Source organism: Myotis myotis, unplaced genomic scaffold (assembly GCF_014108235.1).
Source record: "Myotis myotis isolate mMyoMyo1 unplaced genomic scaffold, mMyoMyo1.p scaffold_m19_p_15, whole genome shotgun sequence".
NCBI lineage: Eukaryota > Metazoa > Chordata > Mammalia > Chiroptera > Vespertilionidae > Myotis > Myotis myotis.
The window spans coordinates 44,158,006-44,179,285 of NW_023416319.1; the positions used below are offsets into that span (position 1 = coordinate 44,158,006).

Genomic DNA, 21,280 nt, shown 5'->3' on the forward strand with positions numbered 1-21,280 from the left:
CATGGAACACATCTTGTTATATTGTATATCACCAGTTTTGTTTTGTTTTTTTTCTCTATAGAAGCTTGTAATATCTTCTCTCTCTTTTTTTTTTTTTTGGTCCTTGCTATTAGTAAGTTATTATGTAACATTTTGTTCTTGTGTTATGAGTGTAGTTTTTTTTCTTTTGTCTGTCTAGACATATTAATCAGAGATAGTTTTGTTTGGTTTTTGAAGGTTTTTCTGTTTCCTACTTTATATCTTTTCTGTGGATTGCTTCTTTTTGATTGTTTATTGTGGTCTTTCTCGTTCACAATGGAGACTTTCCTCCAATATTTAAGGTGACCTTTGACTTGTCACGTGTAAGGCTAAAACATTAAAAAGTTCATTCCATTTATTTGCATAGGAATAAGATAAAGTCTAAGAGGATATGTTTTAAACTCTGTCATGAGAGGGTAGGGTGGCTAGAGTCGGTACTTCTATTTCTACATCTATACATATAAAGAGGTAATATGCTAATTGTCTGTTACGGTGTCCCAGTAATGACCAATTTGCATATTGACAGACCAGCAGGAGGCTGCACATGCAGCAAGGGGCGGGCGGCTGGAACCAAGTTCCTGGGGGTCTGAAGAGAGTGCCTGACAGGAGCCCGGACTGCAAAGAAGGAAGAGGGAGTGGCCATGGGGAGCTCTTCCAATCCCCCTGCATGGACACCCTACTTAAGCCCCTGCACCCCAGTGGGGACGGACGGACACCCTACCTCAGCCCCTGCACCCCTGGGAGGACAGGGAGGCTGACCGGACAGGGATAAGACCCAGCCTTGGGGGTAGCTGCAGCCCGCACCTTCGACTCCCGATCTCTTCCCCTGCTACCCCTGCCAGGGGCGCCCACAACAATAGCATGCTGGCGACCAACTGTCAGTGCCCCTGAGGTTCCCTGGGGCCCACGGCCTGTCACTGACGGGCCCCCTCCGCTGGGGCTGAGCACGCCTCTCCTCCCTACAACTCCAGACCTGGGTGGAGGCAGGCCTGAGCGACCCCCTAGGGTCAGACCCTCCCCGCCACCCCCACAGCAGCAGCGCTGTCTTTGCAGCGGAAGTGCGCTAAACCTCACTGGGGGCACGGCTAAACCCGCCCTCCTAGCCCACCTGGCTCCACCCTAGCTGGCCCCCACCCTGCTCCAGGAGATTGGAGCCCCGTCCTGAGCAGGTACAGCTGCAAAACAGCCACGTACAATTTAAAGAATGGCGTCAAGCAGGAAGGTTTGACAGTTAACTCCCCCTTCGGCCTCGCTGCCCCCCTAACGCCCTGCCCCCTGCCAGTGCCTCCAGGGACGACCACCGCTACAGGGCTGCTGGCCAGAGCCTGCCCCTCCAAGGCCTGTGGAACCCTCTGCAAAGCTTCCATAGCTACAGTCCCAGGAAACAATTATGCCCTCCTCCCCTAATCAGCACCTGCTACCTGCGAGGGTACCGTGAGCTTAAAAATAACAATCCCTTCCCATTCAGACATCACTTACTTGATGAAACATTGCTAGGCTTATTAGCTCAGAACCTCCTCATGACAACCCAGTGAGGTAGGTGGAGAAGAGATTACAGTTCCCATGGTATATGCATATGTATTCAGAAATGAAGCTCAGAGAGGAAAAGTGTCAAGACCACTGGTTCCCAAGGTGCAGCACACGCCCCAACGGGGGGGGGGGGGCAATTTGATTTTAAGTGGGGCAATTTGAGAATGAGTTAACAGTGAATTTTTTTGTATTTCTTATGGTTCTAGGGCAGGGGTGGGCAAACTTTTTGACTCAAGAGCCACAATGGGTTCTTAAACTGGACCGGAGGGCCAGAACAAAAGCATGGATGGCGTGTTTGTGTGAACTAATATAAATTCAAAGTAAACATCATTGCATAAAAGGGTACGGTCTTTTTTTTCAATAGTTTTATTCATTTCAAACAGGCCGGATCCAGCCCGCGGGCCGTAGTTTGCCCATGGCTGCTCTTGGGGACCTCATCTACAGCGTATCCTACATAATAAAAGGCTAATATGCAAATGACTGAACGGTGGAATGACCGGTCATTATGATGCACACTGACCACCAGGGGGCAGACAATGCAGGAGCTGCCCCCTGGTGGTCAGTGTGCTCCCACAGGGGGAGCGCTGCTCAGCCAGAAGCCGGCTCACGGCTGGCAAGCACAGCGGCAGTGGTGGGAGCCTCTCCCGCCTCCGTGGCAATGCTAAGGATGTCTGACTGATGGCTTAGGCCCACTAAGCCATTAGTTGGACATCCCCCCAGGGCTCCTGGACTGCGAGAGGGTGCAGGCCAGGCTGAGGGACCCCCCCTGCCAAGTGCACAAATTTTGTGCACCGGGCCTCTAGTTTTGTAATATTTAAGATTTTTATAACAATCCTGAATTGCTTTTATAAATTTTAAAAATGCCTTAATAAAGTTATCACTTACTGTGTAATAATAATTATCTATTGCTGAGTAACACATTACCTCAAAACTTGGCTGCTGAAAACAACAAACATTTAGTATCTCGTACAGTTCCTGATGATCAGAAAGTTGAGTGTGTTATAGCTGAGCGGTTCTGCTTTAGGGTCTCTAATTAAGTTGCAGCAGTCTGTTGGCCAGGGTGGCGATCATTTCAAGGCTCAACTGTGGCTGATAGATTTGCTTCCCAGCTCACTCATATTGTTTGTTGGCTGGCCTCAGTTTCTCAAGAATTCTTGAACTGAGGTCCTCAGTTTTTTACCTCGTGGCTCCTCTGTGTCCTAAAAACATGACAGCTGTTTGCTGCATTGCCAGTCATTTGAGAGAGTGAAAGAGTAATTTTTCCTAGATGGAAGCGGCAGTCATTTTTATAACCAAATCTTGGAGGTGACATGCCATTATTTTTGCCATAGGCTTGCTACTATTCATACTTTGTATGATGAGGGTGGGCAGTACACATGGATGTGAGAAATGGAGGCAGGGGTCTTTGGGGGCCAGAGGACAGACTGTGATAGCCAACCTTCAAGATAGCTCCCAATGGCCCCCTCCTGGTGTTCTCTGAGTAGTCCCCTCCCACATTACACCAAGGCTGATCTACTAGTACATAACCAGTGACAAATGGCAGAAGTGATGGTATGCTGCGTTAGAGGTTAGGTTGTAAAAGACTGTCTTCCGTCGTGGGTGCTCTTTTACTTGTTCATATACTCGTTCACTCTCTCTCTGTCTCTTTATCGCCTTCTTTTGGGTTACTCGTTCTGGGAGAAGCTAACTGCCACGTCCTGAGGACATTCAGGCTCCCTATAGAGAGGCCCAAGGCTGGAGATATCAGGCCTCTGGCATGCAGCCAGTGAGGAACCAAGACTTGCCAATAACCGTGAAAGTGAACTTAGAAGTGCATTCTCAATCCTCTGTTGAGTCCTAAAATGATTGCAGCAACCTCATGAGAGACTGTGAGCCAGAAAACTCAGTTAAGGCACTCCTGAATTCTTGACCATCAGATATTGTGAGATAATGACTATTTATTAACCTCCTAAGATATGGATGAATTTGTTACAGTGCCAAAGAACATTTATGCATTAATTGAAAGTGGTTTGTTTTTTTTCAAACACACATTCACCCATCCCATACCTCTCAATATCTCATTGGAAGATTGATATGAATGGGTTGGGCTTATTTACTAATGGGAAAAAATTGTGGCTTGGTTACACTAAAAGCCCATTTTGTGTGTATGTGTGTGTGTGTGTTGACCCCTGATATTAGTGACCCCTGATATTAGTGTCTGGAAGTTTATTCCCTAAGTCTTTAATTTCTTTATAGAAAAGTCTTCCAGTTTCCTTTCTGAAGGTATTCTGAAGAATAGAGCCAGGCTGTTTTAGCATTAGAGCTGGCCAGGAAAAGGGGGCTACAGGTACCATAATTAAATTGGCAGTTTCATCTGTCCCTCCCTACTTCTACTGTTTGGCCGGTTGTTCCTTAGTTCAGAGATCCTTTTGTTTGGTTTCTCAAGAGAATAGCCCTCTAATTTATTTTAGGAATTGTAAGTTGTGATGGTGAGATGGTATGCAGTTCCCTCACTATTAGCTCCATGTCTTACCTGTTATTTTATAACTAAAGCTTTACAATAATTCGTAAATTTGATAGGGCAAGTTCTAACACTTTCAATAGTTTTCTTAGTTATTTTTCATTTTTTTGTACATAAATTTTAGAATGACCTTGTCAAATTCTATAAAAATTCTATAATTTTGTTTAGAATTGTACTGCATTTGTAGATTAATTTAGAAACGTGGAGATTTTTATCATGAGTTTTTAAAATGTGTATATATATATTTCTCCATTATTTTAGGTATTCTTTTATATAATTCCCTAGTGGCCCAGCGCGTGACATCGCGTGCAGTAGGCTGCCCGCCACTTCTGTGGGAGCTGGTGGAAGCCACTGTATGCCCACGGGGGCGGCGGGAGCCATGCCACTTCTGCGGGAGAGAGACGGAAGGGAGCCGCTCCATGCCCTTGGGAGGCGGAAGCGAGCTGCCGCTGCCTGCAGGTGCCGGGAGGGAGCTGCTGCCGCCCATGGGAGCTGGGGAGGGGGAAGGGACTGAGAGGTACTCCATGCATCTCCTGGTGACCGGTCATGCGTGCATGTCGGGAGCCGGTCCATGCTTGCTGTTTCAAGGGACCTGGCATATATGGCATACTGTTCTTAATATGTTTGCTCACCTTCTTGGCACTATGTGTTTTAACCAAGGTCTCTGAGAAAGGTTGTTTCCCCAGGTAGGGATTTTCCCCTGAAGTTAGGGAGGGAATAAAACCTCTTAACTAGTGCCAGGTGGGTAATTAATCACTTTAACTACAAACAATCATGCTTAAGCTACATAATCTTTACTCCCTGGAATGGAGATAAGAAACGCCCTAACCTTTGTAATAGAGATTGATAGGATTGAGTCAACTGGTATAAATACAGATGTAATAAGACAGCAAGAGACAGAACTTAGAACACAGAACTTAGAATACAGAGCTTAGAACCAGAACCTACAGACAGAAGAACTTCGCTGGAGAGAACATGGCAAAAGATCCTGGACTGAACCTGACTACAGAATTTGGCAAGAGAACCTGACTAGAACCTGGTGACTGAACCTGGCTGGAGATCCTGAACAGAACTTGGCTGGAGACCCTGACAAGAGAACCCGGCTATGATGATCACCTGAACGCTGCCTCTGTGTCATTCCTTCTTCGCCAACTCCGTCCACACCTATGGGGAACCCCTGGACCTGCTGGGGTTGGACCCCGGCACGTGCAGCCCCGCCTACCCACGCATGCTTGCTGCGCACGCAGCCTCCTGCTGATCGGTTGTTATGTGTGAGGGCATGATGACTATTTGCATATTAGCCTTTTATTATGTAGGATTAACACATAGGTGCTAAGTACATTAAACAAAATGGTTAGGTTTTTAAATATTTGTATGTCTTCTGTAGTGATTACTGCTAAATTTATTAGCTTCAAAAATTATAAAAACAAATGTTTATTTGAGAAAAATTCAAACCACATAGAAGTGATTAAAGTAAAAACAAAATCTGAGGTTAGTTACTCTGTCATCTCTAGTTTTGTACACTAGAATTTTCTGTGATGGTAGGAATGTGTATCATACTGCCCAGTATGGTAACCTAACCAGTAGTCACATTTAGCTTTGAACATTTGAAGTGTGGTTGTGTAACTGATGAATTTAAAATTTTTTTTTAAATTTTAATTAATTTAAACTTAAATAGTCGTATGAGATTAGTGGTTACAATATTAAACAGGGTAGCTTAGGTCTTATTGTATAATTTTATCGTTTTCTTCATATATCTACATTTTTGATTGGTTTATTCTAGGTATTATACTATAAAAATAAAATTGTTGCTATAGTGAGTACAATATTTGTTAACAACATTTTCTAGATTATTGCTAGTATTTGGAAACAATACAGAATTTTGAATAATTGCTTTAACTTACCTTGTGACCTGCATTAAAGGAAAGATGGTTGTGGGCTATTTTGATTCTCTCTTTTAGAATACTAGAGTCTTACAGTTTGAAATAAACTGATACTTGATTTTGAATCTTTACATTATTTCACATATTAAATGATTAGTCTTGAGTTGCTCTGAGGCTTCCTCCAATAAGACCTAAATTATGGATACTAAATGATCATAGAGTCATTTATGAAGTCTTTGCTTTGCCCTAGATATAATTAGATGGTGGTCATTATAGATTCTTTGTTATTCAGACCTGACTTTGAATATTAAGAAAAATGGTATTCATAAGGCTTACCTAAACATGGATTTTTTTTTTTTAAACTGATTTTAGAGAGGGAGGGAGGAAGAGACATAGGGAGAGAGAGAAATGCATTAATCGGTTGCCTCCTCCTGTATGCAACCTGACCGGGTATGAACCTGAAACCTAGGTATGTGCTCTGACCAGGAATCAAACTGAGACCTTCTGGTGCAACAGACAATGCTCCAACCAACTGAGCCACACCGCCTAGGGCAACATGGATTCATTTTTAACAGTTCATTTAAGCTTAGTACAGATTTTTTTGGAGCACCTGCTTTGTGATAAGCATGTTCCCAAATACTGGAAATACAATGTTGAGTCAATTTCTTGCCTTTAGCATCTAGTAATCTAATTGAGGAGACAGAAGTAGAAAGAAGTCACTTTATTACTGTGGCATTATAGAATAGAGGTTAATGATGAGTGTTCTCTGAAGCCACTTACAGTTGTGTGACCTTGGCTGTGTTTCTTAATCTGTGGAAGCTCAGTTTCCTTTTGAATAAATTAGGAATATTATAATAAGGATATTAGAATATGAATATTATAATATGAAGTATGAATGAGATAATTTATGGATTTGCCATATGTTAGCTAATATTATTTGGCTACTAAGGAATTAGAATGTTTCTCATGTCCTTGTTACAGCCAGTAAGTTAAAGTAGGGGGATGATATGGTTGGATTCACATTTAGAATTATATAAATCACTGTGTCTACAATAGGTCAATGGATTTGAGGAGATAGATTAAAGGAAGCTGTAGTGATAGACCTGCTGAGAGATTTTAGGTAGGGTAGAATGGTTGGGAGAAAGTTCAGTAATATTTTAGTGTTATAAAGATAAGACTTAATGATTGATTTAATGATCAGAGCAAAGGACTAGGAATGATATTCCAACTTTGGGTTTTAGTGACTCAGTAGATGGTGATACTTACAACTGAGGGATTATGGGTGGAGGACATGTTAAAAGAGATAGAGAAGTTGAGGTTAATTTTGTTCATGCAAGATATTGGGGGGGGGGGTGTCTGGGTAAAAAAGGTGAAGGGATAAAGATGTACAACTTGGCACTTACAAAATAGCCACAGGGATGTAAAGTACAGCATATGGAATACATTCAGTAATATAACAACTATGTATGGTTCCAGGTGTTTACTAGAATTATCAGGGGAATCACTGATTAATTAAATTATACAGTTATCTAACCACTATGTTGTACATCTGAAAATAATATAAAATGACATTGAATGTCAACTGTAATTAAAAATCAAATAAACTAAGTTAAAAATAGATCCTCTAGTCTGCTGTTGGGAGTCTGTATAATATCCTCTATTTCAGTGTATGCTTAATTTCCAGTTGGTCCTTTATCATAACATCGAGGGTCTGACTAGATTTCTTGAGGATCTTACTACATTTATCGGCGGTCTCACCAGTCTTTTCGAGGGTCTTACTAAATTTATCGGCGGCTTCTAGAAAGTTCTTGAAAAACCTTAAAAGTGTGGTTTTGAACTCTATCTCCAGTAGTTTGCTTTCCTCCATTTCTGTCATTTGTGTCCTGTTTCTTTGTCTCCGCATTTTTTATGCTTCCCCGTGTTGATAAAGTGGTTTTCTGTGCTAAGTGTCCTCTAGGGCCCAGTGGTTCAGCCTCCCCAATTACCTGAAGAGGACACTCTTGGTGCACCCCTTGTGGTCTTTGTGCACAGTCTTGTTGTAGTTAAGCCTTGATTGTTGTAATTAACACTGGGAGGGAATGACCTCCAGGCCAATTGGCTGTGAGAATCAGCTGTGTCTGCAGTGGGAGAACTTCTGTAAATCAAGTCAACGATTTGAAATACGAAGAAGCAAAAAAAAACAACAACACCCAATCGGAAAAGCAAAATGAAAAAAGAATCCAAAAATACGAAGATAGTGTAAGGAGCCTCTGGGACAGCTTCAAGCGTACCAACATCAGAATTATAGGGGTGCCAGAAGAAGAGGGAGAGCAAGATATTGAAAACCTGTTTGAAGAAATAATGACAGAAAACTTCCCCTACCTGGTGAAAGAAATAGACTTACAAGTCCAGGAAGCACAGAGAACCCCAAACAAAAGGAATCCAAAGAGGACCACACCAAAACACATCATAATTAAAATGCCAAGAGCAAAAGACAAAGAGAGAATCTTAAAAGCAGCAAGAGAAAGAAACTCAGTTACCTACAAGGGAGTACCCATACGACTGTCAGCTGATTTCTCAACAGAAACTTTGCAGGCCAGAAGGGAGTGGCAAGAAATATTCAAAGTGATGAATACCAAGAACCTACAACCAAGATTACTTTATCCAGCAAAGCTATCATTCAGAATTGAAGGTCAGATAAAGAGCTTCACAGATAAGAAAAAGCTAAAGGAGTTCCAAACCAAACCAGTATTATATGAAATGCTGAAAGGTATCCTTTAAGAAAAGGAAGAAGAAAAAGGTAAAGATACAAATTATGAACAACAAATAAACATCTATCAACAAGTGAAAGTAAAAATCAAGTGAATAATCTGATGAACAGAATGAACTGGTGGTTATAATAGAATCAGGGGCATAGAAAGGGAATAGACTGACTATTCTTGGGGGGTAAGGGGTGTGGGGGATGCGGGAAGAGACTGGAAAAAAATCATTACCTATGCTTGAGGACAGTGGGTGGGGAGTGAGGGCGGAGGGTGTGGTGGGAACTGGGTGGAAAAAAGAGGAACAAATGTAATAATCTGAACAATAAAGGTTTAATTAAAAAAAATAGAACAAAACCAACAGTCCAGTGGATTTAACAATGGCAAGTCAATATTGACCTCAGCTACGTAAATCTCAGTGAAATGATAGGGACAGAAGCCAGATTAAAATGTATTTGGATTTGCATTTCCCTGATTGCTAGTGAGGTTGAACATCTTTTCATATATCTATTGGCTGTTCTCATGTCTTCTTGGGAGAGGTGTCTGTACAGGTCCTTTGCCCTTTTTTTGATTTGTTTGTTTGTTTGTTTGGTATTGAGTTTTATGAGTTCTTGATATATTTCAGATATTAAACCTTTGTCAGAGCTACTGTTTGCAAATATCATCTCCTGTTTGGTTGGCTGCCTTTGTTTTGTAGTCAGTTTCTTTCACCGTGCAGAAGCTTTTTAGCTTGATATAGTCCCATTCATTTATTTTTGCCTTTACTTCCCTTGCCTTTGGGGTCAAGCTCATAAAATGTTCTCTACGACCAAGGTCCATAAGTTTGGTACCTATGTTTTCTCCTATGTGACTTTTTGTTTTGGGTTTTATACTTAGGTCTTTGATCCATTTTGAAATAAATTTTTGTATCTGGGGACAAACTGTAATCAAGTTTCATTCTTTTGCATGTGGCTTTCCAGTTTCCCAGCCCCATTTATTGAAGAGACTATCTTCATTGTGTGTTTCTGGTTCCTTTGTCGAAAATTATCTGCCCATATACATGTGGTTTTATATCTGCACTCTCTATTCTGAACCGTGTGTCTGTTTCTCTGCCAATATCATGCTGTTTGATTATCGTAGCTCTGTAGTATAATTTGAAGTCAGGTAGCATGATACCTCCAGTTTCATTCTTTTTTCTCAGGATTGCTTTGGCTGTTTCGGGGTCTTTTGTGGTTCCATACAAATCTGATGATTTCTAGTTCTATTTCTTTAAAAAAAATCGCATTGAGATTTTGATGGGAATTGCATTAAATCTGTATATTGCTTTGAGTAATATGGCCATTTTAATTACGTTGCTTCTTCCAATCCATAAATATGGGATATTTTTCCATTTTGTTGTGTCTTTTTCAATCTCTTTTAATAGTGCTTTGTTATTTTTCATATATAGGTTCTTTCACATTCTTTGTTAAATTTATTCTTTTGGTTGCAATTGCAAAAAGACACTACAATATACCGCCCCACACCTGTTAGAGTGGCTTTTATCAACAAGACAAGTAACATCAAGTGTTGGGAGAGGTTATGCAGAAAACAGAAACCTCATTCACTGCTGGTGGGAATGTAGACAGGTACAACCACTATGGAAAACAGTTTGGCAATTCCTGAAAAAATTAAGAATAGAGCTACCATATGACCTAGCAATCCCTCTCATGGGTTTATACCCTAAAAACCCCAAAACATGTATTTGCAGATATATGCACCCTGTGTTCATTGCAGCATTATTCATGGTAGCCAACCATGAATACAACTCAAGTGTCCTGCGATAGAGCACTGGGTAAAGAAGATGTACATATACACAGTGGAATACTACTCAGCCATAAGAAAGGATGAAATACTGCCATTGGCAACAACATGGATGGACCTTGAGAGTATTATGCTAAATGAAATAAGTCAGTCAGGAAAAGCTAAGAACCATATGATGTCACTCATATGAGGGATATAAAACAGAAACTCGTGAACACAAACAGCAATGTGGTTGCCAGAGGAAAGGGGTTGGGGGAAAAGGAGGTTCTAATATATGGTGACAAGAAAAGATTTGACTTTGGGTGGTGGGCACATGGTGCAGTATACAGATTTTGTAACATAGAAACCCACACCTAAAACCTGTGATCATATTAACTAATGTCACTCCAATAAATTCAATTAAAATGTATTTAGAAATAAATGGGAAGTGTCATAATAAAGTGTACTAATTCTCTTGATGTGGTCCAAGAGCCAAGCAGTGACATCTCACACCTACCAAGTTTTAAAAAATTTCTTTAATGAAAATATGTGGCTAGTCATTTGGAGTAATTATCAACTTTTAAAAAATAAAAGCACAGGGAAAGAAGAATTTAAGAATACAAGGAGTATAATTCTATTTGTTTAGGTTTAAATCTAGTTTAATTCTTTTTATTCCCAGCTTTCTCTAATTGCGTTTTAATCCTCATCTAGTTTACTAATGAGAATTTAAGATATTATTTTCATAATCCTTGCTATTATTTTCATTTTAACCCTGAGGTTTACTCTTAATCTGTTTCTTTATAAACCTCTTAAATTTTAGCTTCTGTTTGAAACATTGTTGTGGTGATTAACACTTTGGACTCCCTTTTCTTCCTCCTTAGTATGTTTTAATCAACCTTTATTTTTTAATTGCAAAAGCCAATTAAACAAGTTTAAAATTTTACTGTATATATGCTGTCTACCTAATTGATTCTGCCAATTTTGTACAATTTTGCAGAACACTATTACGATTCTTGGGACTACGTATTAATGTTTGTAGATTTCTAGGAATTTTTGTTTAATTCTCTGAAGGCAATCTTAATTGCAGGTATTTATGGAATAATTTTTTTCACCCTATTGTATAGCAAGTTCTAGCTTTGCATTAACTACCTGTGTGACATTGGGTATGGCATTTCAATTATGACTGGGCTGTTTCTGGACTTTATAATCTCATAAAGACCTCCAGCCTGAAATTCTGTTACGTTAATTTCCAGGGAAAAACCTCGTTTGAATAACTAGTGTTTGTTTCAGTTTCTTATAAAAGGCCCAAACTTTATTTTATTATACTACTAATGTTCTAGCATATCATAATAGTTATCTATAATGTATTAATACATTTTATATTTGTTTTCTAATATTAAATTGTAAACCTAAATGACAATAGCATTTTCCCATTGCCTGTGGTGGGAATGCCATTACTGGATTTTATTCTTTTTTGCTTTAAGCATGTCTTCCCTAAACAGCCCAGGCAGGGTTAAGGAAAGTACTCCTCTTTGTCCTCTCCTTTCTTCTCCTCTCTCTCCCCCCGTTTCCTTTTCCTGTTGCTGTCAATATTTATTCAATAACGTATTTAAATTAAATTTATTTTAAGTTTTTATTTATTTATTTTTTTAAATATATTTTATTGATTTTTTACAGAGAGGAAGGGAGAGAGATAGAGAGTGAGAAACATGGATGAGAGAGAAACATCGATCAGCCGCCTCCTGCACATCTCCCACTGGGGATGTGCTCGCAACCAAGGTACATGCCCTTGACCGGAATCGAACCCGGGACCTTTCAGTCCGCAGGCTGATGCTCTATCCACTGAGCCAAACCGGTTTTGGCTATTTTAAGTTTTTATATAAGAAAAGTTTTGAACTACTCTTTGTTGACGGCTTACATGTTAATTGATAAATGTAAGTGAAAATTATATCCAGATGAGCTGATGGGAGTGTATGTGTTTTCCTTCTGGTAAATTCAGACAGAAAAAAGTTTAAGAACTACCACTATCCCTTTTTGCTGTCTCTGTGTTTTTTTGTTTTTTTTTTAGGGACTATGCTCATGTTTGAATCAAAGAAATGGATATAAAAGCAGAACATCTATCTAATCATGTATTTAGGAAATAAAGCCCAACTTAAAAATAGGGTATGCTCTGTATCATTCTGGGAAAGACACGATAGAAAATTGAGGTATACCTTTCTACTTTCTGCTAAGTTTAATTTTCTCTTTGAAGTTTATGAATATAAAACATCGAATGATCAGAGAGTAAGTTAAAGTGATAAAGGGATTCAAAAGGCTCTATATATTCTGTTCTGCCAGCCAGCAGTAAGGTTGGTATAATAGGACATACTAAATGAAAATGAAAACTATGTATAATTATAAACCCACATTTAAACATTTAACTGTATGTTTCAATGAAAAACAGCTCCATTTCATTAGTAAGGATTATGGTCCTGATGGTATATTTACCTTTCCATTTGTAATTATAATTTACTAGAGGCCCGGTGCACAAAAAATTTGTGCACTCGGGGGGGGGGGGGGCGTTCCTCAGCCCGGCCTGTGCCCTCTCGCAGTCTGGGACCCCTCAGGAGATAACGACATGCTGGCTTAGGCCTGCTCCTGGGTGGCAGAGGGCAGGCCCAATCCCTAGGTGCAGCCCCTGGTCGGGCTCAGAGCAGGGCCAATTGGGGAGTTGGGGCATCGCCCCGTCATGCACAGAGCAGGGCAGATTGGGAGGTTGTGATGCCACCCTCAGTCACGCTCAGGGTAGGGCCAATTGGGGGGTTGGGGCACCGTCCCCTGTCACACTCAAGGCAGGGTCGATGGGGAGGTTGCGGTGCCACCCCCGGTCACTCACAGAGTAGGGCCAATCAGGGGGTTGGGGCGCCGCCACTCTCACACTCAGGGCAGGGCCGATGGGGAGGTTATGGCTCTACCCCATCACACACAGAGCAGGGCCTGTGGGGGTGGGGGGTTGGGGAGCTCCCCCCCTATCAGGCACAGAGCAGGGCTGCTCAGGGGGTTGGGGCCCCGCCCTCTGTCACACACAGAGCCGCAGGGCGATCAGGGGGTTTGGGTGCTGCCCCCTGTCATGCTGATCCCGGTGCCGGGAGGCATATTACCCTTTTACTATATAGGGTAGAGGCCTGGTGCATGGGTGGGGCTGGCTGGTTTGCCCCAAAGGGTGTCCTGGATCAGGGTGGGGGTCCCCACTGGGGTGCCTGGCCAGTCTGGGTGAGGGGCTGAGGGCTGTTTTCAGGCTGGGAGTGACTGAAGTTCCCAACTGCTCCTTTTTTTCTTTTTCTTTTTTTTATTCTGGGCCAGCTTTACCTTGAGGCTTGACTCCAGCTCTTAGGCCTCCGCGGCTGAAAGTAGGTTTCTGGCCTTTGCTTACAATGTTGCGAATCTGCTGGCTGAAGTCTGGCAGTATTTGTTACAATGTTTCTTAAACTGCCCACTCAGAGGCCTGCAGTCGCAGGTGGGGAACGTTGGTTTCCTCCAACAATCCTCCGTCACTGAGGCAAGCAAGCCTCATGTTAGTTTCAAGCTGCCTGGCTGCCGGCCGCCATCTTGGCTGACAGTTAATTTGCATATCTCGCTGATTAGCCAATGAAAAGGGTAGCGGTTGTACGCCAGTTACCATGTTTCTCTTTTATTAGTGTAGATAGTCTACCTACTTTCAAAATGAACTTTAAGCAGTTGTTTTTATAGCATAACTTTACAATTGTAAGTGTGAACTATTTCTGGTGTACATTTTTTAAAGGTGTTTGATCAAGTTTTTATTCTCTTACAAATAACCATCTGTAAATATGGAGTTTATTTGTATGAGCTTTGGAAAGGTATTTAAATTGCCTGGAAGAATAAATCACCTCTCTCCAATAGCGCCCTTTTTCTGATTTTCAAACTAAATCAATTTCCATTTTAAAAATTAGAATATTATTCTTTAAGGCAGCGGTATAGAACAAACATACACACACATAGGCATGTGTAAAGAATTGGGCCTTGCCCAAAGAAAGATCTTGCCTTTGCTTTGGGCTTCTGGGAGGTAATCTATATCGTCCATGTAGAAGCATCTTTTTGTTTAGGGTAGGGGTTGGCCACACCCAGTAGTGTGACCAGTTATGTGAACTGGGGTGAGGCTTTGGGTGATATGGTATCAATCCACCTGGAGACCTAGTTAAACCACTTGGGCAGTCAATTGATTAACCATGCTTAGGTAATGAAGCTCCAATAAAAACTCTGGACACTGACTGAAGTGCAGTGAGCTTCCCTGGTTGGCAGTGCCATATTATCACATATCGACAATATGCCATGTTGATGCCAAGAGAGTCATGCATCCTGGAAGCTTCGTATTTGGAACCGTCCCACACACGGCCCTCCCTGTATGAGTCTCTTCCCTTGGCTGATTTTGATTTGTATCCTTTCCTTGTAACCTGCAACCATGAGTCTAATAGCTTTCAGTGAGTTCTGTGAGCCCTTCTAGTGAATTATTGAACCGAGGGTGGTTTTGGGAACCACCTGAACTTGAAGCTGGTGTTAGAAGTGAGAACCGTCTTGATTACTGTGTCCTCAAACCTTGCCATTTTATACAGGCTAGATTTCTATGTGGGCAAGAGTCAAGGTAGAGATAAGGAAAATAAAATTGAGAAAAACCTAGCAAAGATGAAGAAGAATAAAGGTAATTGAGATCTGATGGAAGGTTACCTGGTTTGGGGTAGGAGGAAATCAGATCAGATAAAGAAATACTATCGGAAGAGTGACTGCTTGTTTGAGGTTAGAGAGCTAGTTTGCCTAGAGAATAGTTCAAAATGTATCTTGGAAGTTCACTGTTGAGGACTTGGAGGTGTACTGTATGAATTAGGAGAATAAAATCTTCCTTTTGGTAATTTGATCAAAATCAGGCTATCCTTGCCTGCTTCTTCCCTCTGTGGACCCTTTGTTCAGCCTCCTTCACTATTCCCTTCAACTTCTTATCCTGAAACTTTAAATTGGAAGGCTGTTTATGGGGAAGGAGCAACAAAGGGAGATATTATGGGGGAAGGGAAAGTTGGGGAACAGATAAAAGATGTCCTTTTCTTGACTGACTTATTACTTCCTCTTTTGTATGAACAATATATACTTCAGTTTTTTTGGAAAACTTAATCACACTGCAAACAGTTATTTTATTTTGATTTGCTTACTGAATTGTGAGGTCTTTAAGCCAGACATGTTTGCTATTTCTCGCTAGCCAGCTAAAGAAAGAAAGAAATACTGATCGAATTCCTGTTGTATTACGTAAAAATATTTTGATAAAGAAGTACTTTCTGACTCATTAAGTTAATAATTATGACTTTTTATTGTAATGTTAAATAAAACTGACAAATCGCTCTTTTAGTGGACTCTAAATAACATAGTGGGTGTGATACCTATCATCAACCATTTTAAAAAATACATGAATAAGCTTTTTTTTTTTAAAGTTTAACAAAACCTTTTTTAAATTATTGGGGTGACATTGGTTAATAGGATCATATAGGTTTCAAGTGTAGATTTCTATGATATAATATCTGTATATTGCACTGTGTTAAATAAAACTCTTCTTTAACATTTAAAATTTTATATTTTTTCTGTTTAAATTTGTATTTATGTTATGCTTTTCCTCACCATATTTTATCCGTATGTAATGTATTTTTATGTAGGAATTATATTTTGCATGTAGTGTATTATGAAAGTAATATATTTTATGCATTAAAGCCTTTATGCGTATTGATCACCCTGCCATGGCTCTTCACTAAAAATAGGTATGTAGATTGAATTTAAAAAGTATCTCCTAGTCATTCAATTATAATTAGCATGTAGTTAGTAAAACAACCTAAATGTATTAAAATGTTGTTAAGTAATTATGAAACAGAAGAAAATGAAGTTATTGGAAATGCGTCTTTTGATGACATGGGTGAAGCTAATCTTTAATTATTTTTAGTTAACCTTTTGTGGATAAATAGTACACATTGCTGCAATAAGACAATCTTCAGCATCATTTTATTTCCCTTTTTCCATTTAGAGGTATAAGTGCTGAGAAAAAAGTTGACATAATTAATTGGAGGGTAATAGACAGATTTTTGTTTCAGCTTTGTCACTTAATTATTTGAACTGTATCATAAAAATTATTTTTATTTATCAGCTGGTAATTTGATTAGGTTCATGCTCAATTTTGTTGGAAGCAAAGTAGGCCCTCCCTCCCCCAGCTGCCGGCACCGGCTTCCCTCTGGCACCCTTGACCCTGGCTCCCCTCCAACCGCCAGCAGGCACCCAGAACCCGGGCTCCCCTCTGGCCGCTGGCAGGCACCTGGGACCCAGGCTTCCCTCATAGCCCTGGCTTTGTCAGGAAGGTCATCTGGAAGGACGTCCAGTCTAATTAGAATATTATGCTTTTATTATTATAGATTAGAGGTTGGAAGCCAAGAATTAGAAACCACCTAACTTGGTCATTTATTAGAGTCATTAGAGACATGCAGTACTGGGATGTGTACCAAAATTGGCTTTATTAAGGCTTTTTAAATAACTAGTAATTATGTCTATTGGTTTTTTCTTATAGTTGTATGCTGACCTTAACAGTTCAGGAGGTGATGGTAAAAGTTAAATATTGTTAACTTTAATATGCCTTTGACAAAAGGATTCTTTTTTGGATAAAATGTTTTTATCAAGTACCTTAAATTTGTTTTAATTAAAGCCATTCATTCAGTTTAAGGCCTTGGAACCTTTTTGGCAAAATTGTTCTTCATTGTCAAACCAATCAGATTTATTTTCATGATAGAAAAGGTCTGGCCTCATTTTTCAGTTCAAATTAATGGCTTGATTCTGTTTCTGTGACAACCATCTTTGATATTTAATCCTCGATAGATAAATGGAAGAGCAAGGAGCCTTTTTTTTTTTTTTAAGTTTGTTTCCTAGAAATAAGGTGACACTTGTCTTTCCTGTTTCTTGTTTTTTGTGTTTTTTTTTTCTTCCTGTTTCTTATTGGAAACTGTCTCACAGTTGTTTAACAGGATTTTTTTCTGAAAAGTAATACATTCTCTGGTGATGAATATGGGATGAAAGAGAGAAACTGTTTAAATAAAATTGCAACCAACTTCTGCTCCATTCCATTATGTGTCTGCAAATAGAACACACTATCACAGTTCCCCATTTATAATTTCTGGCTTCATTTTTTATAGAAATAATGTATAAAACAGGAACTTTGTAGTCAGTTTGTGGTATTAAAGAAGGCTTTGTGGACAAAGTATGAATCATTCCTAGTTTAGTACTTCAGAGATTTTTACATGCTATGCAGTGCAGTATAGATCTATTCAGGGTGGGTGATAGATATGATTTTCTTTTTATTTAGTTGGTAAAAGCACTTGTGAAAGGGGAGGCAAGAAAAGAGAGTCTACATGGTCACTCCACTTGGACCTCTGATCTATTGTCAGGTAGATTAGTTTTAGGAAAGGATGGAATACAAGTGGAAATTCAGAACCTGGGAATTGCTGTCCATTGTTTTTGAACCTATTTCAGTAGCGTACTTCTTAGAAATTCTGTTACCTTCTGCAGTACTTTGAAAGATCCCTGTTCTAATATTTATAGCAACCTCTAATCTATAATAATAAAAGCATAATATTCTAATTAGACTGGACGTCCTTCCGGACGACCTTCCTGATGAAGCCGGGGCTGTGAGGGAAGCCCGGGTCCCAGGTACCTGCCAGCAGCTGGAGGGGAGCCCGGGTTCTGGGTGCCTGCTGGCGGTTGGATGGGAGCCAGGGTCAGGGGTGCCAGAGGGAAGCCAGTGCCGGCAGCTGGGGGAGGGAGGGCCTCCTCTTGCACAAATTTTGTGCATTGGGCCTCTAGTTTATAGATAAGGAATTTGAGACGTAAAGGGGCGAAATAATTGCTTATAGTCATTAAGGCAGTAAATGGTTCAATCAGAAACTTCAAAACTTACTTTTTCTCCTGTGTCACACTATCTAGTACATAGTCAGGCATACAGTAGATGTTACTATGTGTTTAATGAATGAGTAACTGCATATTTAAAAATATGTTTTACTGAATTTTTAAAGAGAGAGGAAAGGAGAGAGAGACACACACACACACATTGATAGCTGCCTTCTGCACACCCCCTACAGGGGATTGAGCTCACACGCTGGGCATGTGCCCTGACAAGGAATTGAACCAGCAGCCTCCAGGAGCATGAGACGATGTTCACCCAACAGAGCCACACTAGCCAGGGCGAGTAACTGCATATTTTTAATGAACTCTTAAATACTTACCATTGTAGTGGCTTCTTGAATTTGACCTGCTAGATCAGTAACATTATAGATGATTTACTACAGAAGAATATTGAAGATATCTTGTGTTGTCAAAGCATGGTCAAGTCGATTTCTTCAATTCTTGTGGTGTGTGTGGACGTGACTAATTGAACAGCAAAGAACTTGGGCATTTTTAATGTTTTACAGATTAAGACAGAGACCTATAACAGTGTGATAGTACTTTTTTGATAGGTGTCAACTATTGGCACTATAATTAGATGTCTATTAGTCAAACGTCTTGAATGTTAATATGACCACTATATTTTTGTTCTGTGTTACAGGTATTCTCTTAAAGCAAATGACCAAATCTTGGCTGAAGACAAGCACAAGGAACTGTAAGTGCATTAAACTTGAGATTGTACATAGTTGACCCTGTCAATGGAGTAGATGTATATAAATGATATGATCTTTAAAATTATATGAACTATAAAGAAATAATTAACCCCATGACTTTAATCCTCATAGGATTAGGATATTTATTTATTTATTTATTTATTTTTTTAAATATATTTTATTGATTTTTTACAGAGAGAAAGGGAGAGAGATAGAGAGTTAGAAACATCGATGAGAGAGAAACATCGATCAGCTGCCTCCTGCACATCTCCTACTGGGGATGTGCCCGCAACCCAGGTACATGCCCTTGACCGGAATCGAACCTGGGACCTTTCAGTCCGCAGGCCGACGCTCTATCCACTGAGCCAAACCGGTCTCGGCGGATTAGGATATTTATACTACATAAGGTTAACAGGAAATAATTGTTCCTGTATGCACATTAAAATATGTAGTATTGTATTCCATAATTGGGAAATATGTCATTTCATTTTCTTTCCCTAGATAAAATATTAAATTGTCACTGTTAATTTTTGGCTCGCTCTTAATTGACTTCCCCTCCTCATGCTTATGATAGAGAAATATATATTTTTTTCTTTTGTTGCCTTATGAAAAAATGCCTAGTCCTTATTTAGCATAGGTAAAGCATCTTAAAAGTTTGAAATGTGAATAAAATTTTCTTTTTAAAGATTTAATGTTCTTAGGGTTCTGTCTTTCAGATAAAAACAACTTTATATATGATTCTGGGATTTTCCATCCCTATTTTGCTGTCCTACAGTGGTATTTTAAAAATTACTATCTCACAGGAACTGTGAAGTTTTTAATTAAGAATTACTAATTTGGGAGTTCTTTAAATTCACCTTACCTTAACCTTTTTAGTATCATTAGACTGTCTGAGAGGGAAACTAAAAATATTTTGTATGTTTCAATTTTCTAGCTTGGCAACTCAGAAATGAATTGACCCAGTGCTGTAAGAAAATTTTGATAATCTTGTTATGCAGCTACCTCATGTCAAATAATACTATAGAATTAAGAATTTGAGGAATTAGAGGCTAACTCCAGATTGAACCACACTTGAAATACTGTAATCCTACCTTTTCCATGGGGGATACATTACTAGACCCACAGTAGATGCCTGAAATCACAGATAGTACCAAATGCTATACATACTATGTTTTTTTTCATACACACACACACACTTATGGTGAAGTTTAATTTATAAATTAGACACAATAAGGTTAAAAATAAAAACTAATGAAATAGAATAATTATGACAACATACTATAATAAAAGTTATGTGAATGTGGTCTCTTTCTATCTCATTGAACTATACTCACCCTTCTAATGATGATGATGCGAGATAATACAATGCTTATGTGATGAGATGATGTGAGGTGAATGACGTAGGCATTGTGACATAACAGTAGGCTACTATAAGGTTTACTTGAACACAAGCATTGTGTTACCGTGACAGTGGGTCTGGTAACCCAGAGAGCTACTAAGTGACTAACGGGTGGGTAGATCTACAGCTTGGGTACATTGGGCCAAGGGATGATTCACGTCCTGGGTGGGACGGGGCTGGACAGCATGAGATTTTGTCATATAACTCAGAATGACACGACATATAAAACTTATGAATTGTTTATCTGGAATTTCTATTTCTATGACTGGAAAAAATAACAATGAAATAAATTCTAAATTCACTAAATTTAAAGTGTTAATTTAATAGACTTATCTATTACAAGATGAACTTTTTCAACTTTATAGTCATAATGGTGAACTAAGTAAGCAAATATAATGTATGTCTAAAGGTTGAAAGAGCCCAATTTTATTTATTATTTTTTTAATCCTTACCCGAGGATATATGTTTTTTAAAAAATTGATTTTATAATAAGAGGGAGAGAGAGAAAGAGAAACATGGATCACTTGCCTCCCATAAGTGCCCTGACCAGGGATTAAACCTGCAACTTAGGTATGGGCCCTGACCAGGAATCTGACCTTCAACCGTTGGTGTATGGCTGATATTCCAATCAATTGAGCCACCTGGCCAGGGCCACAATTTATATATCTATATATAAATCTATCTATATATCTATATATACATATCTATATCTATATATCTATATATCTATATATCTATATATCTATATCTATATCTATATCTATATCTATATCTATATCTATATCTAT

At 39.5% G+C, this 21,280-nt stretch overlaps 1 protein-coding gene across 3 annotated transcripts in view; it reads left to right on the plus strand.

The window, feature by feature from the left end:
* ADK (adenosine kinase) overlaps positions 1 to 21,280 on the plus strand; it is a 489,964-nt gene that overhangs the window by 58,367 nt on the left and 410,317 nt on the right. For all 3 annotated transcript variants that reach the window (XM_036337172.1, XM_036337170.1, XM_036337171.1), the window contains exon 3: positions 19,042 to 19,095. In XM_036337172.1, coding sequence (XP_036193065.1) covers positions 19,042 to 19,095 — 54 coding nt within the window. The remainder of the gene's footprint in view (positions 1 to 19,041; positions 19,096 to 21,280) is intronic.